The sequence below is a fragment of the Thermobia domestica genome, chromosome 9 (assembly GCF_964235325.1).
Source record: "Thermobia domestica chromosome 9, izTheDome1.hap1.1, whole genome shotgun sequence".
In the NCBI taxonomy this organism is placed as follows: Eukaryota; Metazoa; Arthropoda; class Insecta; order Zygentoma; family Lepismatidae; genus Thermobia; species Thermobia domestica.
This window is the reverse complement of record NC_137462.1, coordinates 84,517,213-84,544,997: the sequence shown is the minus strand read 5'-3', so window position 1 is coordinate 84,544,997 and position 27,785 is coordinate 84,517,213. Positions and strand designations below refer to the sequence as shown.

General features: G+C 35.3%; 1 protein-coding gene across 2 annotated transcripts in view; it reads right to left on the bottom strand.

Moving 5' to 3' along the window:
• Positions 1-27,785, bottom strand: part of skd (mediator complex subunit skuld) — a 259,399-nt gene that overhangs the window by 73,757 nt on the left and 157,857 nt on the right. The window contains exons 6-9 of one of the 2 annotated variants that reach the window (XM_081771449.1): positions 21,264-21,446; positions 20,229-20,375; positions 3,191-3,503; positions 870-1,064 (exon numbers count right to left, since the gene is read on the bottom strand). In XM_081771449.1, the coding sequence (XP_081627575.1) occupies positions 870-1,064; positions 3,191-3,503; positions 20,229-20,375; positions 21,264-21,446 (838 nt within the window). The remainder of the gene's footprint in view (positions 1-869; positions 1,065-3,190; positions 3,504-20,228; positions 20,376-21,263; positions 21,447-27,785) is intronic. The other variant, XM_081771450.1, reaches the window with a different exon arrangement.

The following is a 27,785-nucleotide window of genomic DNA, read 5'->3' as shown; positions in this document are numbered from 1 at the left end:
TGGCTGACTAATAAGATACTCGAAGACGACACATCGAACCAAACACATTTCTCTCACACATATAACACGTAGGAGTAATATTATTTGTATAATAAACTTACACATTTAACTTACGCATGCTGGAATAAAAACCTAGAGCAAACGCAATTTTTTATTTAAATTTTTAAAATTAGTGTTCAGAAAACATTAATTATTAATATCTGGTACATCAGCCATAGCTTGTAGAGAGTTTTAATATTTTTCACACGAAAAAAACTCTCAACATTAGTAAACAGACCAAAACACATTCTAAATCTCTACTACACATAAAGTTAAAGAAGTATTTTGAAGTAACAATGTAAACTTTTATATATATAGAAAAATACATTAACTACTGAAATCGTGGATAAAAGCACAAAATACCCACCACACGCATACATACACACGCACACAGTCTGCACAGAATTGTAAATCAGGAAACATATGCTTACAAAATGAAACGCCATCCACCAGAACATTATTTAAAGACATATTATCAAAGCTAGAAAAAGCAAGGAAAGTAGGAAACCGGAGAAAACTGTAATTAGTAAGGCACGAAGAAGGAACGAACGCATTCGAGGTATCCAATCCCAAACCCATAAGGCCATGAAGCACCAGGTAAGGAACGAATGCAATGCAAAAATTATCTTGGAAAAAATCCTTCCTGCTTTAAAAAAAAATCTGTAGCACACGAAAGCCCCACCATTTCCAATCAATCATTCCACTGTTGGCAACATGTAAAAGGAAAAAGATATAAACTTGACTAAAAAATGTTAGTCTTTCTGTTGTCACACTCAACCTGTCCCAACACTGGGGTGACAATAGTTAGTTTCAATTCTGACCATACGAACCTCAGAGGAGTGGTCACCATTTCCGAGTCTACGACCCAAGCTACCTCCTCATTGATAGGAGATCGTCTATGGAAAGGTGTGACACCTCGGCCATACCGATTTTTGTCACTTTTCTCCCCTTTAGCTTTTGAACTGAAGCTTGAGCTATTATTAACTCCACCTTTGTTCTGGGTCACTTGTTTTGGTTTTCTACACCTGAAAGTTTGGAATCAGAATAAGAATATGGCTAGTCTTTTTTTCTACTTCATCTTTTTCAAATACTGTTAAGTATTTTTACTTTCCACTTCAATGGAAAAAAAGAGGGTAGCATTTACAATACAAGTGGATCTTGATTTCTGCAGATATCCTCACTGCTGGATGAAAGAATGTTAGAAAAAATAATTATAAAACAAAAGATTTATTTTGGTCCCAGATGAATAGAAGGTTTTCTATATGCTACAGGGAAAATAAGTATAAGTATCTAACTTTCATAACTATTAAAACCATTCGAATTCCTAGAAGAAAAAAGACCATCTTACACATGAATATATTTATAAAGCTTTTCCCCTTGCAGCAAGAAAACCTATCACGGTCCTCTTTCCCATGTTGAATAAGACACGGCATTCCAAGAACCAGGCTATAAAAACAGTGTTGAAAACAACCATGCTTGATGTAGGTAACTAGAATACACACGCAATACAAATATAGGAAATAAATAAAATAACAACATGCAGAAACTAATTCGTACAGGAAATAATTTGTGATCATACATATTTGTGCTCTCTCAATATCGGTATTCACTTTAAGGTATTTGAAAGTTTTGTTCCTTCTATTCTACAAGCTATTCTAATCACGTGCACTGACACAAACACAACTCTTACACGTCTACAATGAAATCCACACTGTTTTAACATAAACGAATTTTCAAGCTTATGCGAACAACAAATGGTTACTAGTTTTGTGAATTTTATTACGATGAAGCTGAATCATCCAAAAACTTACTTCAAAAACAATATCAAAACATGAAGATAAGAATTTAAGTTGGTATTATACTAATAAAAAAAAATACATCCAGGAATATGATTCAGAATTTAAATTTCATTATTATTATTATATTTAAAACTTCCATTTATTTATTTTGATTTAAAAAAATCCAACTAAGTCATCCAACTTCAGAAAAGAGCACAATCAAAAGATTACTTTATCGCTGCAAGCAAGTTCAATTCTCATTCGACTTCTTGTTGCTCTTCAACATGAGCTAGTAGAAAAATTCGAATCACTTCCTCGCTTCTGCACCCTGCTATATCAAAACACAGTCCCCTTTGGCCTAATTGAAATTTCACTTTAGCATTATCAAAGTAATTTCATGTATACATTCACATAGCCATCAAATGTCCAAAATTCAACTAGCAATAAAATAAAGTATCGCGTACTCCCAAATAATGTTTCTTCAATTCTGTTTCTTTCCGATATTTTACACGCTTTTCTCGGGCACTCTTCGTCAGAATCGAAATCTTTAGCTCGGTTTTTATGTAAGGTCTTCACATTTTTTTAAAAAATATATTTCAACAAGTGATACAATGAATATTGTGCAATATACTTTTTACGATACTAGTAGCTGCTTATTTATCTCAGTAGCTCAGAAATCTACTGGGATAAGTAGATAACTACTAGTATTGTAATATATATTGCGCAATATTACCACTGTTGAGATAAAAAATGTGAGACCTTACATGAAAACAACTTAAGCCTTGAAACCCTGACGAAAAGTGCCCGAGAGAAGCACTTAAAATATCTCGGAAAGAAACTCAATTGGAAAGAACAATAATTGGGTTAGTAGTATATTATTACAAAGTGTTCCATACGCTTATACGTAATAATTGCGTTCTCAATTATGTTTTAAGTCTTTACAACGAAATATGCACAAAATTTCTCAACATATAGGAACTGTTGATAGCAATGTAACTTGAGAACGGATGTAGACATCATTCCAATTTCCCAACTGTTTCAAATTTTATCACATATTGGATTTCCTATAAGTACACGCTTTTCATTTATAAATAAATGTTGATCATTGACAGCAACGTAACAAGCAGTAAAAGCGTAATATGCACATTACTTCCTTGCAGACTTTGGATCAATTGTTATGAAGACCAATTGTGCGTAAAGACGGGATTTAATTGTGCGGAACTGACTGTATAATCGTTACAACTGCTAGCGGTAATTCACAAATATGTATTATTTCAGAATCTGTAGTACACACACAAACGAAATAAACAGAAATCAGTTTATATAATTAAAAATGTATGAAAATACATTAATTAATTAATTAGCCCTCTTACTTTGAGCAAGTACACACAGACTTCCGCGTGGGGTCGGCGAACTCCCATTGTCCAGGAACAATTTCAGAAGTGCTTTGTTCTCCAGAATCAGTATTATTACACCCCTGAGAATTTAATATGCTGTCTTGCCAAACCCGCTCAGCAAGCATGAATGAAGGGCACTCGCGATCCGTCGCAGCCGCAAGTAAGGAATGAGTGCTGGCAGTGTATGGTGATGGCTGAGATTTTCCTGGCTCCTGGGTTACCCCTGCAGGAACTGTCGCACTGGGCTCTCGTGGAGAACAAGGAGGTGATGGAGGAGCACCTGAAACAGCTAAAACAAATTCTTGAAAATATACAGATAAATTAAACCAATAAATAAATAAATAAATATCAGAATTTTACCTATTATTTACTAGATTCACACACCTTCAGAGTCGGAAACACTAAATCTAACTTCAAGAACTTATCGCAGAAGAAATATTTCCTTGCCAAATTACGGAAGAAGTTTTCAAGTTTAAGATAAATGAAGACTTCACATATAGTCAACGAAACTTCATTGGAACTTACGAGATACATCAGATATTGTAAGTTTTACATATTTTTGGTTCCCTTGTAACAAAAATAGGAAGAATTGTAATTGTAACATGAAGAAGCTATCCCATTAGCATAAAACTTGTTTGTGCGTATTCTTTTCCCATTATTCTGCAACTATGTAAACATGCTCTTATTTGTTAGGGTACCAACTGACGCATACAGCTAAATTATGAAAGAAACGCACTTAAGTGCGATATACAGGGAGTCCATAAAGTCCTGCAGGAAAGTAAAACTCTATGACTTGAAAACTACGTAACTATGTATTAACAAATACTTTTTTGGCGTACTTACAGAAAGGTTCAAAGTTTTGTTTCAGCTAGTTAAGGTTCATCGCCAAACCTCCAATTGTGCACCATTCACGTCCAAACACTTTTGCAGTCTTTTTCGGAAACCAAGAATTGAGTGTTGGCGGTGCTCGTCTGGAATGTTCAAAATCACATCAGTTATTTTGTTCTTGAGATCGTGCAGATTAGCTGGCTTCTGCGAATACACCTTCGTCTTCACGTGTTCCCACAGCCAGTAATCACAAGGCGACAAATCTGGGGATCTTGCAGGGCAAGGTCTGAGGCCTCCTCGCCCAATCCATCTCTCCTTCAATTCTTCGTTAAGAAACTGTCGAACTTGAAGGGCATAGTGCGGCGGTGCCCCATCCTGTTGCATGTGGATTTCATTAAGGATGCCTAACCTAGTAAGTTCTGGCAAAAGAAATGTCTGTAGCATGTTCAGATAATTGTTACAATTTACCGTCTCTTCCTCGAAGAAAAAAGGGCCGATAATGTGCTCCATTGAAACAGCACACCACACATTGACTTTGGGACTATCCCGCTTGTGTTCCTCGAATTCACGTGGATTTTCCACTCCCCAAATTCGGCAGTTGTGCCTGTTCACTTTTCCCGACACATGAGATGTGGCTTCATCTGACAACAGAAATCGAGACAGAAGGTCACCATCTTCTTGTAAGCGGGTAAGCATTGACTCACAGAATTCCATTCTAATGTCACAATCTTCCTCTATCAGGTCGTGCACAAATTTTAATTTATAGGGCCGGACCTTCAAATTCTTGCGTACGATCTTGTGTAACGTTGACTTCGGTATTCCCAGTTCCAATGACCTACGTTTAAGTGACTTCATTGGACTCCTGGCTACGCTGCCCTGCAACGTGTGAATCACATCGTCCCTCGTTCCTTGGCCTTCCACAGCGTGGTAAATTTGCCACACTTTCCGTTTCTTTGAAATTCTCGTACCACCTCTTGATACTTGTTTCTGCTGGGGGTGTTTTCCATACGTTATTTGGAACTTTCTTCGCACTGAAACGCAACATTTTAATTCCGCAAACCACAAAACACATTTTGCCTTTTCTTTAATAGACGCCATCTTAAGTCACATGATTACCAGCGCAAACGTCATCGAGCATTGTGGCCAGAACAAAACTTTAAACTTCCCTTCCTCCAAGCCCCAAAATTTATACACTTAAACGTAACGGTTTCCAAGTTATAGAGTTTTACTTTCCTGCAGGACTTTATGGACTCCCTGTATATTTTAGTAAGCTCGTCTTTTCAACGACATATTTGAAGTCAAATTAAGTGAAAAAGTGAGTCAATGTAATTTTTCTTGACAGTGGCTTTCCTAGGCCGTTACAATACCCTATGAACATGATTTTTTTTTTTTAAAGAAAAAAAGGAAGAAAAACTGTGATGTCGCAAGGTATAATACAAGTTTTAACAAAATGTTAGAAATCGAGTATTTATAATTCTGTTGCGAAAGATATTATAACCACAACTTTCTTTATTTGCAGGAAAGTCTAATAATAATAATAATAATAATAATAATAATAATAATAATAATAATAATAATAATAATAATAATAATAATAATAATAATAATAATAATAAACTGAAATTGTAATTTCATTACCTCTTTTGTACAGGTAATTTAGCATAGCAACTCATGAAGTATCTGTAATTATCTAGTAACAAATTAAAAACATTGTACAAATATAGTTCAATTGACTATTATTCGAAGTTTGTTTACTTTCTCTGTTTCTTATACACATATGAGAAGAATATATATATATATATATATATATATATATATATATATATATATACACAAAACTTTCTCAATCTTAGCTTCCATTCGCCATGTCTGCATTAATTATTTCATCATTTGTTTGCATTTATCTTATTTAGAAAGTGCTCATCAGTTCCATCCCAAATTTTTTCACATTTTTTTCAAAGTAACATGTAAATCAAAGAATGACACTACAATTTCTCTGCATAATTAATTTGCTACTTACAAAATAGCACTTAATAAATAGTTTATATAGTCTGTATCTTCCCCATTATCAAAGAATATCTATTCGGATAATTTCAATATTACTAGTGTTTAACGAAAGAAACAATGTCTGGAGATGAAACATATACCAGCGGACAGACTTCATTAAGTTGAACAAAATTATACAGTGAGTATAAATCTTTATGCTCAGTTTCCGGGAAACTCGAGTAAAACTATTCTTGTATACAAGGTGGCCCAAAAGTAGGTATACAGTCCCGCACTGATTGAATCATGACATTTTATATCATTTACTTATTTTTATCCATACAGGTGAAATTAGTTTCTTCCTTATCTGTTCTTAATTTTTCACCTATATCTTAAGCTCGGAAAAAATCTAAGCAAGTAAATTTATTAACTTAATCATTTAAAACGTCATACTTGATCGATGCAAGTCTGTATACCCACTTTTGGGTCACCCTGTATTTTATTGTAATCCTCAAAACTGATGCTGAACAATAACCACTCCACCTATTAAGATGAAACTAATACTCAAGCATACCTTAAACAATCTTTTCATAAATATGATTTAAACAACTCGCTGAACAAAACAATACGTTTATTATATATATTTTTTTAAAAAAGTGTAAGTTTTGCCAACTATCCACTTAGCTTCATTAGACACTATAAATACACAGGTAGTGACATTAGTATAAACAGGGGGAAGAGATTCAGGATTTTTGTTTCTATTTTATAATTTGGCTTCTGGTGAAAGAGGACTGGCGGTAGCAGCCTATGGCAGCGTATCAGGAATCAGGAATTTTCTTTTTTCGCTGTCTCTCATATTAAATGTGTCACTACCTTTGTATTCATAGTGTAAAAAAAAATTAAAAACAGAGTTAAAAAAATACATTATATATTTTATAAAAAACAAAAAAATACTCTAATGTTAAAGGAAAAGAAGACTGAAATTGCAAATATCATTTTTATATTGTTATTTTGTGGCAATTTAAAAATGTAAATATTAGTTAATGGGAATCTAAATGTAACAAAAAAATTTTAGTCTCGGGCGATCAGTTATCCTCTCGTGTCATTTAAAATCATTAAGAGAAAAAACGAAGTAATTATAGTGGACCTCAGGGTTCAGAATGATGCAATTTTTTTAATATAAAATATACACGAAAGGACAGTGGAGGGAGGTTCACAATAAAACTCAGAACAAAACCTTCAAATAATCGTAACTCGAAGAATGGATGAACGACGGAGAACTGGACTCAAATCCTGTTTAATGTAAGTTGTATTTTTCATTCACACAACGCTGTTATTTTGGTAACCCAAGTTTTTAGTTTTGGTTCCCTGCGATAAGGTAAAGCCTAAAAATTAATGGCTATCTCTTTTTATATGTAATCATTAAATTAATTTTTGTAATTACCCGCAAATAAAACATTGCATTTTGGCAAAGGGAAAAATAAAAACACTTGTCTTTTGTTTTAAATACCATCCAATAACTTTTTAAATTAATAACAGGTGGTAACACTCATCCTCTCAATAAAATATAACCGCTATATTACCGCATTATTTAAGCAATAGTGTCTAATGAAGCCAAAGTGGATAGTTGGTGAAACTGTTACACGTTAATCTATGGTGACTTCCATTTCAATTCAGGCAGAGCATGTACCATCACCATCTCAGATATTGTTGAAACTTTTTTTTATAGCAACTAGACATGTTTTTAAGAGACCCATGTTTTTTTGTTTTGCCGAAAAAAATTTTCCCTGTAAGTAATGGGCCATTAAAGACGGGGAGTACAATTTATGAATTGTAGAAGCCATGGAAAATTGTCAACTTCGGAGCCTCACCATTCGGCTATGGAGACAGGTAGAGTTATAATTCTTGTTGTGGTATGTACAAAGGGATATAAATAAATTATATTTTACTATAGTTTGGTTTGCGCATGCGTATCTTTTTCTACATAAATTAATAAATGAACGTCAGTTTATCTGAAAAGTCGAAGTTCGCCAATTTTTTTTCGAGCACTTCCGGTTCGAATTTAAGAATTCTGTTTTCACGGTTGGTAAGACCTAATTACCCGCTTTCCGGAAAAAAAAAATGTATCGCTTCTGTGTGTAACCGTTTCGCCTAAAAAAAAATATCCAGAAATTGTAAAATTTTCAAAAATAGACATTTTTGGGCGCCATTTTCTCGAAAACACCATCTTTTAAAATTCTGAAATGTTGTCAGATGGTTCAACTTTACATGAATAATAAATACACACACCAAATACCATTCTCGACCAATGCTTCATGAATTAACTGCAGCCTTTTAAAGTTAGCGAAGTTTCGTTAACTTCAATGTCACAGTTAGCAACACTGGAAACAATAAAGTGCAATGATTTGATGATGTTTGTGGTTCACATTCATTAAATGAAGTATAAAAGGTTTTTTTGACTGTTTTATTTATTATTTTGATCAAAAAGACTCTGAAATAGTAAAATGAGCCTACCCCTACTCCTCCGTTTTCTTAAACTGAAATAATCAGATGGAAATTACGATTACGAAACATACAAATTTTAAGTTTACTTGAAATGGCCATCCAATAAATTCTGATGATTTATAAAAAGCATGAACTATTACCTCAGTGGTGATTTGGAATGCTCCACACAAAGCCTCAATTAAGTGCGATGTCATTACAGTGATCGAAAAAGGACAAAGTTATAATTATTAAAAAAAAAAAAAAAAAAAAAAAAAAAATCGAAACGTTTTTTTACGCGTTCCAAAGAAATTTACTGACTTTTTAAACAGAACAATCCCAGCATAAGAATGGGTCACTCGAGAATTTATAGTATTCGACTAAAGTGGGTCAGTCCGCAACCTGCGAGGGAAGTGTGTGTGTGTGTGTACTGTGCAAAAGGTGCAGCCTGTATTGAAGCTGTCATGAGTGACCTATTTCCTTTAGTAGTATGATCCGTAGAAAATGACTGCTGGCTTCTTCAAGAATGTGGTGGACGTCCTGGAGTGGAAGAAATAAGTGTGGAGTCTTTAATTATTGATCCTGATGAAAATGAAAGTGTTACGTATGCCATATGGGAAAACAGTGATCTCGTTAACAAACTGTGCCACTTTCTGTTTTCGTATCGTACATTGCTGGTTTAACTGTAAGAATAATTCATGAGTACATGTAATTCTCATGAGTACAGCAAGAAAATCCAAAGAGAATTAATTGCTACCGAAAAGCACCGTATAAAATTTCAAGATACAAATTCTATTTTACTTTATGTGGACTTGGTTGAAAACTAGACTTATTCTGCAAAGTGAAATTCAGAGTTATCACCGGAATATGAAACATCTGACAGTTTTGTTGTAATAAGCGACGACAAAACACACGATTCGGCTCATGTACTCATAGCCATAGACAAGATTCTAAAAATACTCGAAAAAAGTGCGGTGGCTAAGTGGTAGAGCGTTCACCTCTGGTGCTTGGGGTCCCGGGTTCGATCCCAGACCCCGCCAAATGAACTTTGTGGTGGACAAACACCGTGTGCGTGGGTTTTCTCGGGGTTCTCCCGTTACCTCCCACTTTCTTCATTCCACCATTTCATTCATTACTCATCATTACAGTCTCCTTTAGCTTAACCGGCATAATCGTGGGACGTAAAACTCAAAGATTTCATTTTTTTCCGGGTATTACACTCGTTTTGTTGCCTGGAACTGAATTCGACGACTTCCGGAAGAAAAAAAAAAAAAAAGAGAAAGTATGCGACCGGTAACTAGTATTCAACGAAGTCATCTTTGGCTTTCGGAAAATGGTGAAGTTTTTATGGCAGTAACGGGTCACCATGAACTAACTTCATGCTTCTCCCAAAATCGAACTTCTGCAATTCAAAGTGTAGATTTAAGAAATATGCAAAAAGGCACTTTTGTTACATACATATATGTATGGTAACCAGTGGTGCGTAGCAGAAATATTATGAATTACGTGAAGTTGAAGTGCTGTTTATGCTTCCACATGGACCTTCAGCCAGGGTACAGGTTTCCAGAAGAGCATAAGAGAAGTGAAAATAGGTGTTTTGTGACTATCGACACTGTGCTACGCAGGGGCGGATCCAGGACGGATTTCTGGGGGGTGGGGGTTGTAATACTGCTACTTAGAGCTACTTTTAAGAGCTCCAAACTCTGAGATGGGTTTTATTTCTATATCAAATAAGAAAGTTTCTTTTTCTGGGGGGCAATCGTCCCCCTAGATCCACTCCTGGATGAGTTGTGAGTGAACCAACACATATTGGAGCACCTGCACGGTTACATGCTATTAGCGAAGAAGACACCAGCCAAGCAAATGATTGGTCCATGAAAAAAAAAAAAAAAAAATCAGTGAAATTTTGTTTCCGAAGATCATTTTAAGTAAGTGAACTTGAAATTTGTGTGTTTTGTAATCGTAATTTCCACTTCAGATTATTTCGGTTTAAGAAAACGGAGGAGTAGGAGAGGCTCATTTTACTATTTCAGAGCGCCTTTTTGATCAAAATAATAATAATAAAAAAAACAGTCAAGAAAACCTCTTATTCTTCATTTAATGAATGTGAACCACAAACATCATCAAATCATTGCACTTTTATTGTTCCCAGTGTTGCTAACTGTGACATCAAAATTAACGAAACTTCGTTAACTTTAAAAAGCTGCAGTTGATTCATGAAGCATTGGTCGAGAATGGTATTTGGTATGTTTATTATTCATGTAAAGTTGAACCATCTGACAAAATTTCAGAATTTTAAAAGATGGCGCCCAAAAATGGCGAGTTTTAAAAAATTTACAATTTCTGGAATTTTTTTGCGACAAAACGGTTGCACACAGAAGCGATACAATTTTTTTTCCGAAAGCGGGTAACTAGGTCTTACCAACTACGAAAACAGAATTCTTACATTCGAACCGGAAGTGCTCGAAAAAAATTCGTAAACTTCGCCTTTTTAGATAAACTGACGATCATTTATTAATTTATATAAAAAAAGATACTCATGCGCAAACCAAACTATAATAAAATATAGTTTATTTATATCCCTTTGTACATACCACAACAAGAATTATAACTCTACCTGTCTCCATAGCCGAATGGTGAAGCTCCGAAGTTGACCATTTTCCATGTCTTCTACAATTCATAAATTGTACTCCCCGTCTTTGATGGCCCATTACTTACAGGGAAAATTCTTTTCGACAAAACAAAGAAATATGGGTCTCTTAAAAACATGTCTAGTTGCTATAAAAAAAGTTTCAACAATATCTGAGATGGTAATGGTATAATTTTATATTTTTTTTGCCTGAGTTGAAATGGAAGGCACCATATATATATATATACAATAAACGTATTGTTTTCTTCACTAACTAGTTCAGATCAATTTAAATTTATTAAAAGCAAAGCTTGTATAATGGAAACTATTACCTAGTTATATCATAAATACTATCACAAGTTTGAATGAGAATAACACAGAGAGTATTAACACCACGGCAATTTATTTTGGTCATGTTTTACATTGATATGTTGTACACCTGACGCACGAATCATTTTTCGAAATGTCCCCCCTTGGCTCTGATGCAGGCACAGGGTGTCTACTAAATGTTCATTTTCAAATTCCAGGTTTTATCAAGGTTTTCAAGGTTTATTTTTCCTTTTTTTCCAGGTCTATTCAGTAGAGTGACGTTTATTGTAACACGTATAAGTTAATGCAATTTTATATACTTCTTAACAAAAACTGGTTATAATTAGCAGGGGTGCCCACAAGGGGGGGGGGGCTATGACGCAAACTGCGTCATTGAAATATTTGGGGGGTTAAAAATCTATATAAATATGTTTGAGGGGGTGTACAAATTAATCGAAAAGATTTTTTTTCATGGAAAAACACCTACGGATTGACAATTGAGGGGGGTGCGTCATGGACATGACGGGGGGGGGGGGGCACCACTGTAATTAGAGAATGCATATGGCAAGTGATAGTTTCTTTAAGTAACAAGATGAAAAGAAAAAACTGAGTGAAATGTAGGTTCTCAAAACATTTTACACAAGAAAATGTTTAATTAAAATATCCCCTACCAGAAGGCCGGTTGAGAAAAATGTGCAGTAGTTTCAAATATCCTAATGTATTAATACTATACAGGGGTGAACCTTAATTAAACCGACAAACTTCGAGAAACGATTCTCAGCACTCAAACAAGAAAAAAAAAATCCTCTTTTACTCTTCTCCAGGGCGCATAGTTTCCGAGCTAAAAGGTGCCGAAAGTGTGGAAAAATGAACTTCCGACCCCTATATTTCCAAAATTATCCAAAGTAGAGAGTGCTGCTTAAAATCTCACAAAGGAAATCATATGTTCAGAACAGATAAGACTTCCTTAAAGAGATATTAAGCTGCACTCTCTACGTTGGATAGGTTTGGAAATATAGGCCTTGGAAGTTCATTTTTCCACACTTTCGGCACCTTGTAGCTCCAAAACTATGTATCGTGGAGAAAAGTTAGAGGAATTTTTTTCTTGTTTCGGGCTCGGGAATCACCTCCCGAAGTTTATCGGTTTAGTTAAGATTTACCCTGTATAATAGTAAATTTCCGTCAAAAACATTACTTCAAATAAACTAATATTATAGTAGTAGCACGTGAGTGTTGATGAACAATGACAAAAATGGCGGGAAAATAGCTTACTCACCGCTAAGTTATGGGATAAAATACCACAAGAGTATTTTACTACAAGCACTCCCCTTTAAAGTACTCGTGGTATTTTATGCTAAGTACTGGTAGGACTTAGCGGCGAGTAAGCTATTTTCCCGCCATTTTTGTCAAACTAGTATTAGTTTAGAAGTAAAAGGAAAATGATCATATATAATACAAATTCTTAACGCAAAGTAGTCCATATTGTTAAACGTTACTGCACATTCTTCTTGGATGGGGATTGCCCATCAGATATATTTTATTTAAAAATGTATTGTAACATGAAAGTTTAAAAAAACTGAGAATGTTATGGAACCACGCACATTATATGAACAAATAAAGAAAACAACTTTTACAGTGAACAGTTTTTGACATTTAACTTCTAGAGTTCAACATGCCTTTTAACTTTTTCGCCTGTTCTTCCAAGGCATCTACTTCTGCTTCGGCGTCAGTTAGTATTCTTTTCTTCTTTAATTCCAACTCTTTTATTTTCTTCTTAATATATTTCTTTTCTCGAGCTGCTCTGTCTTCTTTTTCACCGCGGTCTTTCAGATATTCATTTCTTTTGCTTGATGCATTCCTCACATACTGAACCATACTCTTTGTAATATTCATATTACGTATGTCACCAGCAACACGCACAGCAACCAACACACTTCTCTGGACAATTAAGCACTCCTCTTGGAGATTTTCAACAATGCACTCTTTGTTAATGGAGAAACTCCTTTCCATTGCTGCGTTGCTATGGAAAAGTACACATATCTTATGCATGAATGTTTTAAACGCATTGCAGACATCTTTACTTAAAAGATCATGGAGAAAAATGTCTAATCTGTCATTTTTGTAACTGAAATTTGGCAGTTTTCGTGCTGTGTCTTGGTCTGAACAAAATTTTAAATATTCCTGTTTCACCATATCAGCATTTACAGGTGTTATTTGCTCCTTCTCGATAAATGTCTCCAGGGCGAGTGTGATACGTGATTCACGAAGGGTTTAGTTGGTCACAGTTTCTGGAGACAAGCAATTTGCGGCTCTTGTTACACTGTATTTTAAAAGACATTTTAGCATAAGTTTTTTTACACTGTTCTTGTAAGAATCTTCTACATTCTTTCTTAAAGTTCAATATATATTAACATCCTTCACTCCTTTAAGCGATGTAACCGCAGAAAATCTAACATCAACTAGATTAAGTGGTTTTAAGATGTCCTTATCAAAAAGATCTATTGAGGTCAGTTTTCTTGAAATTTTAGCTACTTTTAAGACATCTGCTTTCACGAAGCGGCTTAACAAACTACGAATCAACGTGTTTAGGTCATTCCATAGAAACGGTAGTAATGGACTGTCTGTCTGGTACTTAGTGATAAATTCTTTTTCTAGTTCTACAGATACGGACTGAAGGAACCCTAATCTAGCAGGCAACAGTACATCTGAGATGTGGGCTTTTACTTTAGAGGAGTTTGATGTTTCAGGAGGTTTTGTTTTCACTGCATCAACATAAACTTTTAAGGCAGGAATCATAGTTATGGCACGGTTGATAACTTTAGAATTCTCCACCCACCCAATAGAACAAAATTTAAGAGAAACTGCTGTTCCAGATGCTGCCATGAAATCTGCTCCTCTTGAAGAAAAGTCCTTGAATAAATAGTACAACGCTCTCAAAAATTGTCACATTTCAACCAGCTTTGGTATGCGCAGTCTTAAAAGCCTCATTAATAATATGTAAAGAGCACGTTCCTGTCTCCAAAAGCTGTAGACCTTCACCATTTTCTTCACTCAGATAGGCCTTCAAATCACTCAGAAATTTCAAATTAACGTTGGGGCCATCAAGAGAAACCTGAAGTAACTTACAAAAATCGAGACTCTTGTCCTTGAAAGTATTTATAAATGCACTTAACAAATAAATCCTGGGTAGTAACATGTCCGAGGAATACTGATGTTAAATAACGTGTTAAAACTTTATTTTCGTCACTGTGCCAGAAACGAACTACTAAGTCCATTTGATTTTTCTGTGAGATAGTGTTTCGGCTTTCGTCGAACGATACTGCAAAAAATTCACAATTTTGTAGTTCACGAAGTAACGTCTGTTGGAAATATGGACCCAATCCAAAAGTGATGACATAACCTATTTAGTCTTTGTATAACTGCATATTTTTAGCGACTTCACACTCAGGAAACATTAAAGGAAACAAATCCGTTGCACTCGCTTGGCTTCTGGCCGATGCATGACTTGTAACTTTGTGTAATGTCCAGATTATTTCTGCTTTCGTCACTTGATCTTTGATAAGAAGTTTTTGCTGGGTTTTCATTTTTCTCCTGAAGAACTGGAGTAGATGGTGTGCCAGTCACTGATCTGGAAGACGCTGTAGATTTTTTTGTACAGGAAGGCTCCTTGTTAACATTGCTTGAGAACTTTACGATCGAACATTGTGCATTAAGAGCTTTAACAGCTATTTGATGTTTCTTTCCTTTTTCATGAGATTTCAATGATCCAGCTCCCATATTTGGAATGTCAAAATCAGTTCTACAGAGTTTACAACCTGCTTTAAATGGATCGTTGGACCTAATAACCCATTTCCACTGGCCTTTCCACGAGTCCTGGAATTTAGTTTTACTTTTCGCCATTTTAATGGCTTAAAAATAAAATGTTAATTGTTAGTGTGTAACAGGATTTATTGCAAGACTAGTAAAATGTTAACCTAAATACACAAAGTGATTCCGTTAAGATGTAGGCAATTTTACTTTTTTCCGGTGATACACTTTTCGGCCAGCGGGAATGGTGTTCACTGCGACATCCGCGGGCTTGGACTCCTGTTAAAAGGTCTGGAACAACATTCCAATTATACTCCTGTGTCGAAGCTTGTCTACTACTCTTGCTACAGAAACATCTAAACCAATGTCTTCACAAAGCAGCAAATAAGCTTGATTCATACTATGCAAATAAGCAGCAACTACAGAGAAAGCTTCTAGCTTGTATGCCAGTATTCTCTCAGTGTAAGACACAAAGTTAATAGATCATGAAATTTAACTTTTTCAGTTACCTTACTCTCATCATCGGGGACTAATTTCTCTCTTTTTGTAATCACTATTATTCACAACAATCATGCCAAACAAATAAAATCTTATTCAGTCTCTTCTTGTACCCTCAACATACTTTCCAAAAACATTCAGCGCCTGCACTCTGCTCACGTCTGTCTGTCTTTCTCAACTACGTCTCCACTGAATAAATTATTATTGGCTTTTAACTTATGCTGTAGTATATAACTTTCTTGCATTTTACAAAAATATACTTATTCCATACCAATCCCAAAAACAATTTTAAAACTTCCAGGTTTCTCGTCCAATTCCAGGCTATTTCCAGGTTTTCCAGGTGCAAAAGTAAATTCCAGGCTAATTCCAGGTTTTCAAGGTTTTCCAGGTCAGTAGACACCCTGAGGCACTAAGTCTGTCCGGCCACTGGTCGATGGCATTACACACCACGTGCATGGGAAAATTGTTCATTGCTCGGGTCAAGGATTGTTTCCGACTGTCGACAGATGGATGCCGTTTATGGCAGACCTTTGCCTGAAGGACTGCCCGAAGTTTGTAGTCCAACGGATTAAGGTCCGCGCTGCTAGAAGGTCAATTAGCGGAGAAATGAAGTCGGGGACGTTCCGTGTCAGCCACTCCTGTTGTTTTCGCTTTGTGGCCTGGAGCGGAATCCTGCTAAAAGGTCCACCTTTCTCCAGGGAACATGGTAGCACAGTGGTTTTCACTATAGGTGTTAGCACTGTGTCATGGTACACCTTGGCAGATGTTTTAACACCTTTTTCGCAAAAATGCAGTTGGGTTGTGCCTGAGTAGCTCACTCCCCACCAAACCATCACTGAGGCAGAATGATGTGCCCTCTGAACCCTTGGAGCTCCCTCAGCAGCTGCAGTAGATGACGTGGCATACACACGGTCATTTTGGGCGTTGTAGGCCTGCTCAATTGTGAACACCTTTTCGTCAGTGAACAGAATATTCCTGTGCAGATTGTTGGCGTAACGCCGCAGCAGTCTCTTTGATTTAAGGATCCTATGCGACATTAATGTTTGGGTCAGAAAGTGACCAGTCCGCCTCTTATACGCCCGTAGGTGTAGGTCACTCCTGAGCACACGAGACATAGAATTTCTGCTGATGTTCATCTCAGCAGCCATCACACTTTGTGTTCGAACAGGATTTCTTCGAATTCTTGCTGCGACTGCTTTCTGGACCTGTGGAGTTCGTACCGTTTGACTGTATATGCGTACATGCATAATGTAGAAGTGGCCATGTAAAACGGGGAAAAGATTTGACTAATCCTGTTCATTTTATACAGCTTTTCAATATTAAAGTGGCGTTTTCTCGAAAATGTAGTTTTATGACATTCCTTCTTTTTTTTCCCTTACCCTTCATATAAGCGAGTTACGATTCAGAAGAATTATAAAAACTAGAAACTTAACTTCTAACAGAAAGTCAATAAGGTGTTTCCGACTACGTAAGATCAATTTCCTAGCTACAGACTACATCGAAATGATTCACTGAAACGCTGTTACAGTTTCACCACCTCCTTTACTGCGGAGATTTACCGATCAAGAGATTTGGTCTAAGGTCCAATCAGGTGAAACAGCGGCTGAGTGGAACTCTGACAAATTCCCATGTCACACCCAAGCACTGAAAGATGAGTGAAGCTGATAATTGAAGTGTCACAAAAAGTCGTCAGTTCCAATCCCAGGGATGGTTTTATAAGAACTACACTTCTGTCAAGGTCTTCAATGCCAAGTTTTTCAAACAAATATTTTTTCAAACTACCAAAAGAAACTAAAGAGAAGTAAAAGACTGTATTTCATTACAAACTGAAGTTTTACACAATCAGAAAAAAAAATGTGTTTTTATAAATGTAATACGCTACTATTAAATTGTGAAATGTATTCATTTTCCATTTATTTTTTCTATAACTTTCTCTATTAAAATATGCCTATAACTACTTGTTATAAGTTATTTAAATTTTCTCCATATATTGGAAAAGTTATAAAAATCGTATATTTTCACAAAGTTTAGGGCCGTTGCGCTACCGTCAGACTTAGAGAAAAAAATATTTTTCTATTGCATTTCATTTATCTAGCATAGAGGCAATTTTCTGCAGTATAGCATTTAAAAAAAAAAAAAAAAAAAAAAAAAAACTGCCCACCCTAATAATCTTTTCGACATGACACTAACAAAATTACAGTATATAGTATGGTTAGTGTGATATAGAACAAAATTATGATCAACAATTAAATTTTAACAATATTGTTTTCCAAAGACCTATATTGATCTATAGATCATATATTGTTGAACACAATGAGATGCTTGAGTAAATACTCATGCGTACTTTTTCAGAAAATTGGGGTTAACTATTTTTATGGCGTTGCAAAGCATATGGTTCACACTCAATCATACAGTTGACATATACGAGGCGCATTTCAAAAGAAAGGGCCGATATTTTATTATAACCGACTGGCAATAGTGATCGGATCACGCTTGCGCAGTAACATCACTTGGTCCATTGGCTATCAAATAACCATAGTTTCGCCAGTCATCTGTTTATTTTCCTGTGTGCTGGAGCGTGTTAAAATGGCTGCGCTCATACACAATCCCGCCAGGTGCGAGGTCCGCTCTGTGATTAGATTTCTTCATGCCAAAGGACAAAGTGCTGCTGAAATTCATAAAAAATTGTGCGCAGTGTACGGCGAGTGTAATGAGTGAAGAAAAGGTACGGCAATGGGTTATGCATTCAAAGAAGGCCGTACAAATATCCACGACGAAGAGAAGAGTGGAAGACCAAGCGTTCAGACTGACGACTTGGTGCAGCGAGTGAATGAAAAAGAAAATCGTCTCTTCACCATTACCAAGTGACTTATCACCTCTTTCTGCACCTAAAAAAGTGGCTTTCATCTCAACGATTTGAAGAACCTGATGAATTGAAAACGGCAGTGTTGAAGTGGCTGAACTCCCAGGCGCCTAACTTCTATGCAGAGGGTATAAAAAAACTTGTGCCACGGTACAGAAACTGCTTGGAAAATAATGGTGGCTATGTTGAAAAATAAAGTGGATATGTACTTGTTTTTACCCAATAAAACAATGTTGCTAAACTTGCTTACCTGTTTCCAATTAAATATCGGCCCTTTCTTTTGAAATGTGCCTCGTATATTTGATGAAATGTATTATTTATTTATGTACTTCACATGAAAAATATACACTGTTCAGTTGCAGATTTATCTATTGTTGCTTTGATTTCTCCTAACAATGACACGTCATCATTTTTAAATTGTGATGATGTAGGATTAGATATAACAAATTAAGCATGAATGAAGATCATCTTATAAAACTAATTTAATCAGGAGCATTTTGTACTTTCGTACTTCCGATATTATGGGGACTCCAGCTGCTGTACGCTACAAAAGCAAGGAAACATTTCAGCAGAAAGTACTGGTATGTGTGGCCATTTCATCGAAGGGTGTCACCCAACCATTTATCAATACAATTAGTGGCCCAGCAACCACAGCCGACATATACAGTCGAAGCGATGTCTACCGAAGTTCTTCGACTTACACATTATCATGGTGTTAACTATGTATTTTGGCCAGACTTTGCAATAAGCCATTATGCCAGGAACACAACTGACTGGTTGACGGCGCACTCAGTACCATTCCTACTACGGAACGCCAGTCCACCAAATGTTCCACAGGCACGCCCTATAGGGCATTTCTCGTCTCTGCTGGCTGCGGACGCTTATGACGGGAAGGGGGGGGGGGGGTACGAAGCAAAAACCGCACTACAGTTCGTCACGTCAAGACCAAGCTACGAAACTTGGACTTCAATCCAGCCAAAAGTAGCTGAAGAGGGTACACCACAAATTGCGACAAATTGAAGATCACTGACCTTACGCAGCACTGTAACAATTGAGATGATTTGTCAACAGTGTCTCAATCACTGCGTTGGCATTTGCAATGAATAAACACATCTGCCTGGTAGTAGCGTCTTTTCTACTCTGTGTGTTAACTTTTGCCCATGCCCTTAAAAAGAAATAACTCCTATCTTTACTGCTTTTCACAGACAAGAAATCACAGTGATTAACCTCTGCTGAAAATCAGAACACAGAAAAGGGTATAACCGGCATTAAATTATTACTGATGACCTAATAATTTAACTTTAGTAAACTAATCTGCCATGTTTTGTGTAACTGATATTCCATTCTAAAATATCGTACGTATGTACAACCTTTTTTTTTTATAAATCCTAACAGTGAAGCACACTTTAATTATGAGTTTGTAGAAATTTTGTCGTTCTTATTAATGCCATTTTATTTATTTATTTATTTAATTTTTCCACAACATCTGTATGTATCCCACATTAAAAAAAAAAAAAAAAAAAACTTCAGTAATTATTCGCGTAACTTTCCCCTCTTTTCCTTATCTTTCAATCACTACTTATTTTCTGTGTTAGTGTGAAGAGTTAGTAGCTTACCTGCTGTTGTAGAGGAAGATTTCATGCCTGCGGCTGAAGACGGTGATGAACTACTAAGGACAGACTGTGATTGTGAAGGGTTTGCCGCTGGATCATCCATGTCTGTTGTAAGTACATAGCATGATGGATACCTCATTTTAACACCACCTGCGAAGTATACATTTTATTAATACAGTAATAAAATACTAATAAAATTATGAAGAATTTTATTCCAGATATATGTACGGACGACAGAATCTAAAGAAAAGTATAGTAGTATTAAATAATTCCTACACAAAAATCTTTAAAGTATGTTGTTCATCATTTTATTTTTTTCATATACATGGTAATTTGCTTATTTTAAACATAAAAATAAATCAAAACAAGTAATTTGAATCTAGCCTGTGTGCTCGACACATGTATTTTTTTAATATTACACGTAATGAATACAGAATATTGATATATAGCAAATGAGGTTACTTTTTAAATACATTCACTGACAGTTATTAAATACTTAGGAACATCAAAATGCTGGCCACTTAAAGGACCCTGAACCACCTCCTCCTTTTTTAAAGAAAGAAAGAAAAGCTGAAAGAGCGGAGTGAACACGATGTAAAAATCAGATTGACTATGGTACGGAATCTGATTCTGAAGAACAAAAGAAAATAATACACCTTTCTACACGTCTCTGAACTACTTCGTATTAAAAACGATTCAAACGTACTGCCTAGAGACCGCTTTAACTCTTAATACTACACAGTACTCATTAAACTATTAGAAATAAACATGATGAAAATACTATTTATTATTTTTATACTAATCAATTTACTGTACCAACTTCCTAATTCAAATGAATTCCACGAATATATCACAAATATTTACTTTATAAAACGAAGTATACTGACAAAACTTAATGGTCTTATTTGAGTTTTTAACAGCTCAAGATTGTGACAAAAGAAAATTGGTAGGACTCACCAAGATAGATATCTAAGACTTAATTCAAAAGTGAAGCTAAAACGAATCAAATACAAAGCTGCAGTTATAACTAAAGCTTACCAACTATAACCTCAACAGCTGGAGGTAACATAGTAGCATCCATATTGCCATCTCGACTGAAGTATTTGTTATCAATAGGGTAGAATTGCCTCCACTCATCTAGCAGTCGAAATGTTTGATTGTCCGTCATCTTGTAAGTCTGTCCAGTGAGTGTTCCAGACAAACCGTAAGGGCCAAGAATAACTGAAAATTTTAAAACAGTATTACTGGTTAAAACAACATAACTAATATTTAAACAAGTAAGTCTTACACCTAAAAATTACGACAATACTGCACAGGCTTACTGAATTATATATGTGGACGTACTGCTGATTTTCTCTCCTATAACCAAAAACTTCTATGAAAAATACAACTATAAAAGTTAATAATTCATACATTCTAAAAGAAAAAATAAGTATGTACACAATGTCATTATAAGAAGCAATTTCTTCGATGATATATTTGAGATAGTATTTGCTTTCACACTGTTCAATTATAACAATTATATTTGCATTTCTAAAATTTGTTTGTCAAATGGTTTTTATCACGAATAGAAACATTTTCTGAAGTTCATTTAAAAAAATTACCATTAGTATACTGTACAGATATAGTAAAGTTACTAAGCACAATTCAAAGCGAGTAACTCTGCTCATATCTTATTAATATTTGCACCTGCTCAATAACTAGAATGAATCAGTTCATGCTAGTCTTTGATGGCGATGCATTTGGTTTGCTAACAAGTGATGATGACTGCACTTCACACACATGAAATATTTTTGCTTATGATAAATGAGACGATATATCAATTTTAGAACAAAGTTTTTCAAAAATAAAGCTTCTGTTTATTCTTAGCAAAGTAAATTAACTTTCAAACGTCATCCACGCCATCCTTTGTTATAACCTCGGATTTACATCTAAATAAACAAATAAGTTAAAAGTATCAACTAGTTAATCTTTTTTGTTAAAAAAAAAAATCTTGATTCAATTATTAACCGCTAGATTCTACAACTAGCAAAGAGACAACAATATACAGTACAGGGTTCCCACGCATCTGGCAAAAAGAAAATCCAGGATTTTCCAGGGGTTTTCCAGGATACTCACGCAAATTTTCCAGGGATATCACACAAAATTTCCAAGGTATTTCTGACAAAATATACCTATTCTGAAGTTATAATATGCAGTTCAGCAGAATATCATTACTTTACTGTTAATCTTTAGACCAACATATCGCTATGGCAGATTAACTGAGTTTCAACATCATCTCCTTTTCACTTCCTCTTCTTTTTGTTTTGCAGATCTTCTCATACTGTTTGATTTTGCAATGAAAGTCAAACTGCCGCACTGTTCAGCTTTTTCGCCGTATTTGTCAGCAGATTTCTGTAGTTCATCTATGTCATCTTGTAAGTTTTTTTTTGTTTTTTTTGTTTTGTTTTGTTCTTCTTCAGCTCTTGAACAGTATCAGCAACTTCTTTTCTTTTTTGTGATGACTCTTTCTTTGCCTTCTTCTGTTCTTCTATGAATAACTGGTACTTACTACGAGCACTTGATGCAGAAGCTAAGAGTTCCTTCGAAATATCTACTTTTGTTACACCACCAACATAACTGACGTGGTCACATATTATTCTTTGCGTTTGGAATGACTTCAGCTGAAGATTTTCGATTTCAATTTCCTTATTAACAGAAAATCCTCCTTCAACTGTGGCTTGCCCATGTGATAAGAGAAGAACTGGCTTCATTACCTGCAACCACAACTTATTGTATTTTCCTGACGAACCAACTTCTCTATACAGGAAAGCATTAACACTTTCTTTGCCTGAAATATGATCGAATTCCTTATATACACCGTTGTTTGGAAGGACAACAGCATCAATAAAATCTCTGTACTCCTTCACCATATCATCGCAAGAAGACATTCCACCCTAAATTCTATTTAAGTGTCAATGTCTTTAATAAGCTCATCATCATTTTCTGACATCTCGGTTTATCTGTTCCCATTAATTTGGGATTCAGACATTGTATGGCACGTGCTAGTGGGTATTTGATAGGTGACTTTTCTAATATCTTTTTTGAAGTGCAGACAAGAAAAGACCTGCATTGAATCTTGAATTCTAGCACACGTTTTTCACTGATGGCCTTGCTAGTCAGTAGCTGATCAAGCTCATGCTGAGCTACAAATTCAACATCAATGTTTTTTGGATGAGTGTAATTTGCAGAATCTTGTATGTCTAATTTCAGTAGCTGTGGAATATTACCAATGCTTTCAACTTTATTATTCAGAATAAATCTTCTTATTATATTTAGCACTAAATTATAAAGATCATCACAGAGGAAAGGAATCATTGGCTTGTCCACCTGGTACACTAACATTTTCAGTAACATCTATTTACCCTGTTGTTAATATCCCAAATGCGAACGTGGATATCCATCTGTTTCATAGCTGTCGTTGAGTTCAAAGTTTCATCAAAAAGCAGAACGTAACTTGGCTGCGCAGACACGTAATCTTGAAGGATATTTTTGAAATATGGCGCCAAACCAAACACACTTAAATATGAACACTTAGTTTCACCACATGAAAACTGTTTGGCCACATCACTGTCGGGGAACATAAAGGTAAAAAGACTCGAAATGTTTTGACAAGAACTGTACGAGTAATGCGATGTCATGACTTTCATTGTCCAAAGTACTTCAGCTCGCAAACAATCGTTGCGTGTCACCTGAATGGTTGGTGATGCACTGGTGGATGGCAAATCGGCTTTACTAACTTCTTTCCGTTCATTACCTACAGTAGTTTTCGACTGAAAAAATTTCTGCACTGTGCCGTTTCGGTTGTTTGTCAAATCCAAATGTTTCTTTCCCGCTGCATGACTTCGAATGGCAACCTCACCCATGTTGCAAACATCGAACACTTGAGCAAAGCACACATTTTGCACTGTACTTGTCCAGACCCACAGTCAGCCACTCTTTATATTCTTTTTTCTTCAGCCAAGTTTCACTGAACGTGGATTTACCTTTAGGCATTTTTTTCTTTTTGTCTAATCGTGAAGTAAAATAACAAGAAAAGTATCGCTATTATTCAACCACATGAACAAAGCACAATCTATCTAACGAAGATCGCCAGTGAACTAACTGGACATTTCTCTTTCCTCCCTTCCTTCGTAATGGATATTGCTCCGAAGGCGGTAGCACGTCTTTGAGCAGTTTACACGAGCGGTTGAGGAACCGTAAACGCATAGTATACACAATGTTCAGTCTAATGCACTCTCGCTTTTATACAATGTCATTGCAGATTACGATGTGACGTTGCTTAGTTGTTACTTCGACTACACAAAAAGGTCAAAAACATGATACGAGAAGCAAAACAGTAATGTTTTTAAATCAATACACTAAGCACAGGAATCTCTAATGAACACATCTCTCCACAGAGCGGAAATGTATTACACCGAACATGGTGTATACTGTGCGTTTCCGTTTACTCAGCCGCCTTAGAATGCGATACTGAGAGGGAAATGTCCTAGGTCTCCCAACTTTTATTTCTCAGGACTGCTTTCGTTCGCATTCTATTGCATGTAATTGCAACTAGTTAGGAAATTGAAAAACTTCCACTTTTCCAGGATTTTTCCAGGACTGCAAAGAAATTCAAGGATATTCCAGGACATTCCAGGGTAATTTCAATTTCCAGGGTTTTCCAGGATTTTCCAGGGGCGTGGGAACCCTGACAGTACTTTAGACTACGGGGACTGAGTACTTTTATTGATTTTGCATTTTTTTTTCTTGCATTGTTATGTAAACCAGTTTATCATTCGTGTTGTAGGGTTCTGAATCATTATCACAACAGTATCAACTACATATACTTATTTTAATGAAAACACGTCAATGTCTGAGCTGGCAACGGTCAGGTGACGACCGCACGGTCGGGCTGTTAGTGGGTGTGTGTTACGACGAACTTCATACTACATGAGAAGCAGTAGAACGTCAATCTGCAGTGAACTGAGTGAACAGTAATAGTGTAAAAATAAGCGACCTCTAATTATTGGCTCTTGGTTATGTTGTGCGAGCGTCACGAAGTGGCAAGTGTGTGAGTGTGGCGTGAGGGATAGTGTCCGAGGTGATAACGGCTTACAATATTCACAACGAAACCGTATCGGCGAAGAGGAATACTAGTCGGAAGAAAACACTCAGTGACAGGTCCTGTCGAGCATTCAAGGTCGTCGTTCGACTGCAATGCAAGGAGGAACTCATGACCAAAACTTGTGTCTACAATCACAGTTCTCGAGTTACAAAGCATAGGCATACGGAGTCATTCAGGAAGCATTTTGTCATAAGCTTCTGTGTGTTCAGTTTACAAAATTAAAGCAATCAACGGCAATTTTTGGTATAATGTTAGTTTCACATAATTATTCACAAAAACCCTTTTTTCTCTTTACTCTTATAGTCCTGTGTCAAGATCTTTTAAATAAACTTGTGGACAGTTTTAAACATTCTCCCCTCGAATTTTACTAGCATCATGTAAATGTTATATACAATTACAATGAGGTTTTAGTTTTTTCATAAATTGTAAACAATAGTTTTATTCCATGAAATCGATTACACTTTCAGACATACATGATTTTTTTTTTTTTTTTCGTTGAACGTTATTCTCAAAGTTGTATAAACTATCCCTTGTAATTAGAAAATCTACGTACCTTTTTCTTATCAAATGAAAGTCCTTTGATTCTTGATTTTTTTTTTTCATTTTTAGAATTTTTCTCTTCAGAACGAGCAATTAAATGTTTTTTCATGCTATAATGGGAAAGCAAAAGGTGGAACGTACTGATTTCTCTCCACCAAAATAGTTTTTTTAAGAACAAAATTTCGAAAAATTTTGGATTATTCTTGCAAATCCAAACGAAGGAGTAAGAGAAAAGAAAATGAAACTCAGAAAGAAAACCTATGGATCCGTCTCATGTGTAGATAATTTCCCGTAAGTAAATTCCCACGGAGACCTCATTCTATAGAGGATCTTTTTTTCTCCCTTATGCCTTGCAAACCAGATGTTATTCTTTTATGTAAAACTACAGGATATTATTATTTTAGAAAATAGGAGGGGGTTGCTGAAAAGTGTATGCACTTCATGCTGAAAATAATGCAGTTTATGTCAGATATAGCCATGTCCTAAGTACACGAGAGTGGATTTCAACTTATTTTCCACCTGCTTTATTCACGAGATCCAGCGCCTTTAAATTATTGTTGGTATCTGAGTCTTGAGGAAACTCGATCGATTCAGATGATGAAATCATTAATATTATGAAAATTTATTTGCAAATGCAGGGGTCAAGTTTCTATTCCCCAATAATAAGGAAATAGCAGGAACACTGGGCAGACTGTATAGAGGTCCAAAGGGCAATGTCCAATAAATAATAATAATAATAATAATAATAATAATAATAATAATAATAATAATAATAATAATAATAATAATAATAATAATAACCAGTTAGCACTGGCCTACTCATGCTCCTTGACAATGAGGTTAAGAAATTTCCATTCAACTACTATCAATAATTTATTATTATTATTATTATTATTATTTAGTCTGTGCCAAGCCAAACAAATTAATGCCTAACAAAAGTACCACTGAAACTAACTGTTAGTTTATATTAGGTAATAATTTGTTCGGCTGGCACAGACTTCATTTTTTATTGATATAATAACTCTTTAACAATTTACTATTATTTTTAGATTTTTAGAATTTTAATTTTCTGCTTTTTAGAGCTTTTTGTAGGGTTCTGAGACTCAAAGTCGGTTAATATTTTCAGAATGTAGTTTCCGTTTTGTAACAAAAACTATTGTTGTATTTTATTATTATTATTATTATTATTATTATTATTATTATTATTATTATTCCTTTTTAATTTTCCTATGTACTTGCATACAAAGAAGTTATTAAAAGAAATTCAAAAGATTGCACAACATTATATTTCAACTAAATAAAATCCAAAAGGAAGGAAAGAGATATACCAATCATTCAATTTATTCAGATGCTTAAACCCAAACGTTCAAAAAACTAACTATGCTCTATGGAATCCGAAGGTTCAATACCGCACTCACAAAATATCTCCAGTGATTACTGTCCTTAACCAACTAGATTCAGTTTCTACTTTGTACTCATATTTCTGCGAGATCCATCTTAATATTGCCCTTCCATCTGTGCTTAGATCTACGTAATGGTTTCCTCTCCGATTGGGTTTTTAGTTCAAACTCTGAAAGTGTATCTACTTTCTTGCATTCTAGTTTTATGACCTGCCACCTGAGCCTCCTAGACTTTCTGACCCTAATGATGTTTAAAAAAAAAAAAAAAAATGCTGTTTATGCTAACAGTATAAATTATGCAGTTCCTCGTTATGAAGTTTCTGGCATTCTCTATTCGTCATTCAAAAGTAAATACAGTATAAAAGTGAACGCCAAAATAGAAAGAAGTTATCCGATCTTTGCTTTCATTTTAAACGTAATCACACATTTCTTACAATATTTTACACATGAAATTATGTATATCTCTGCACACGA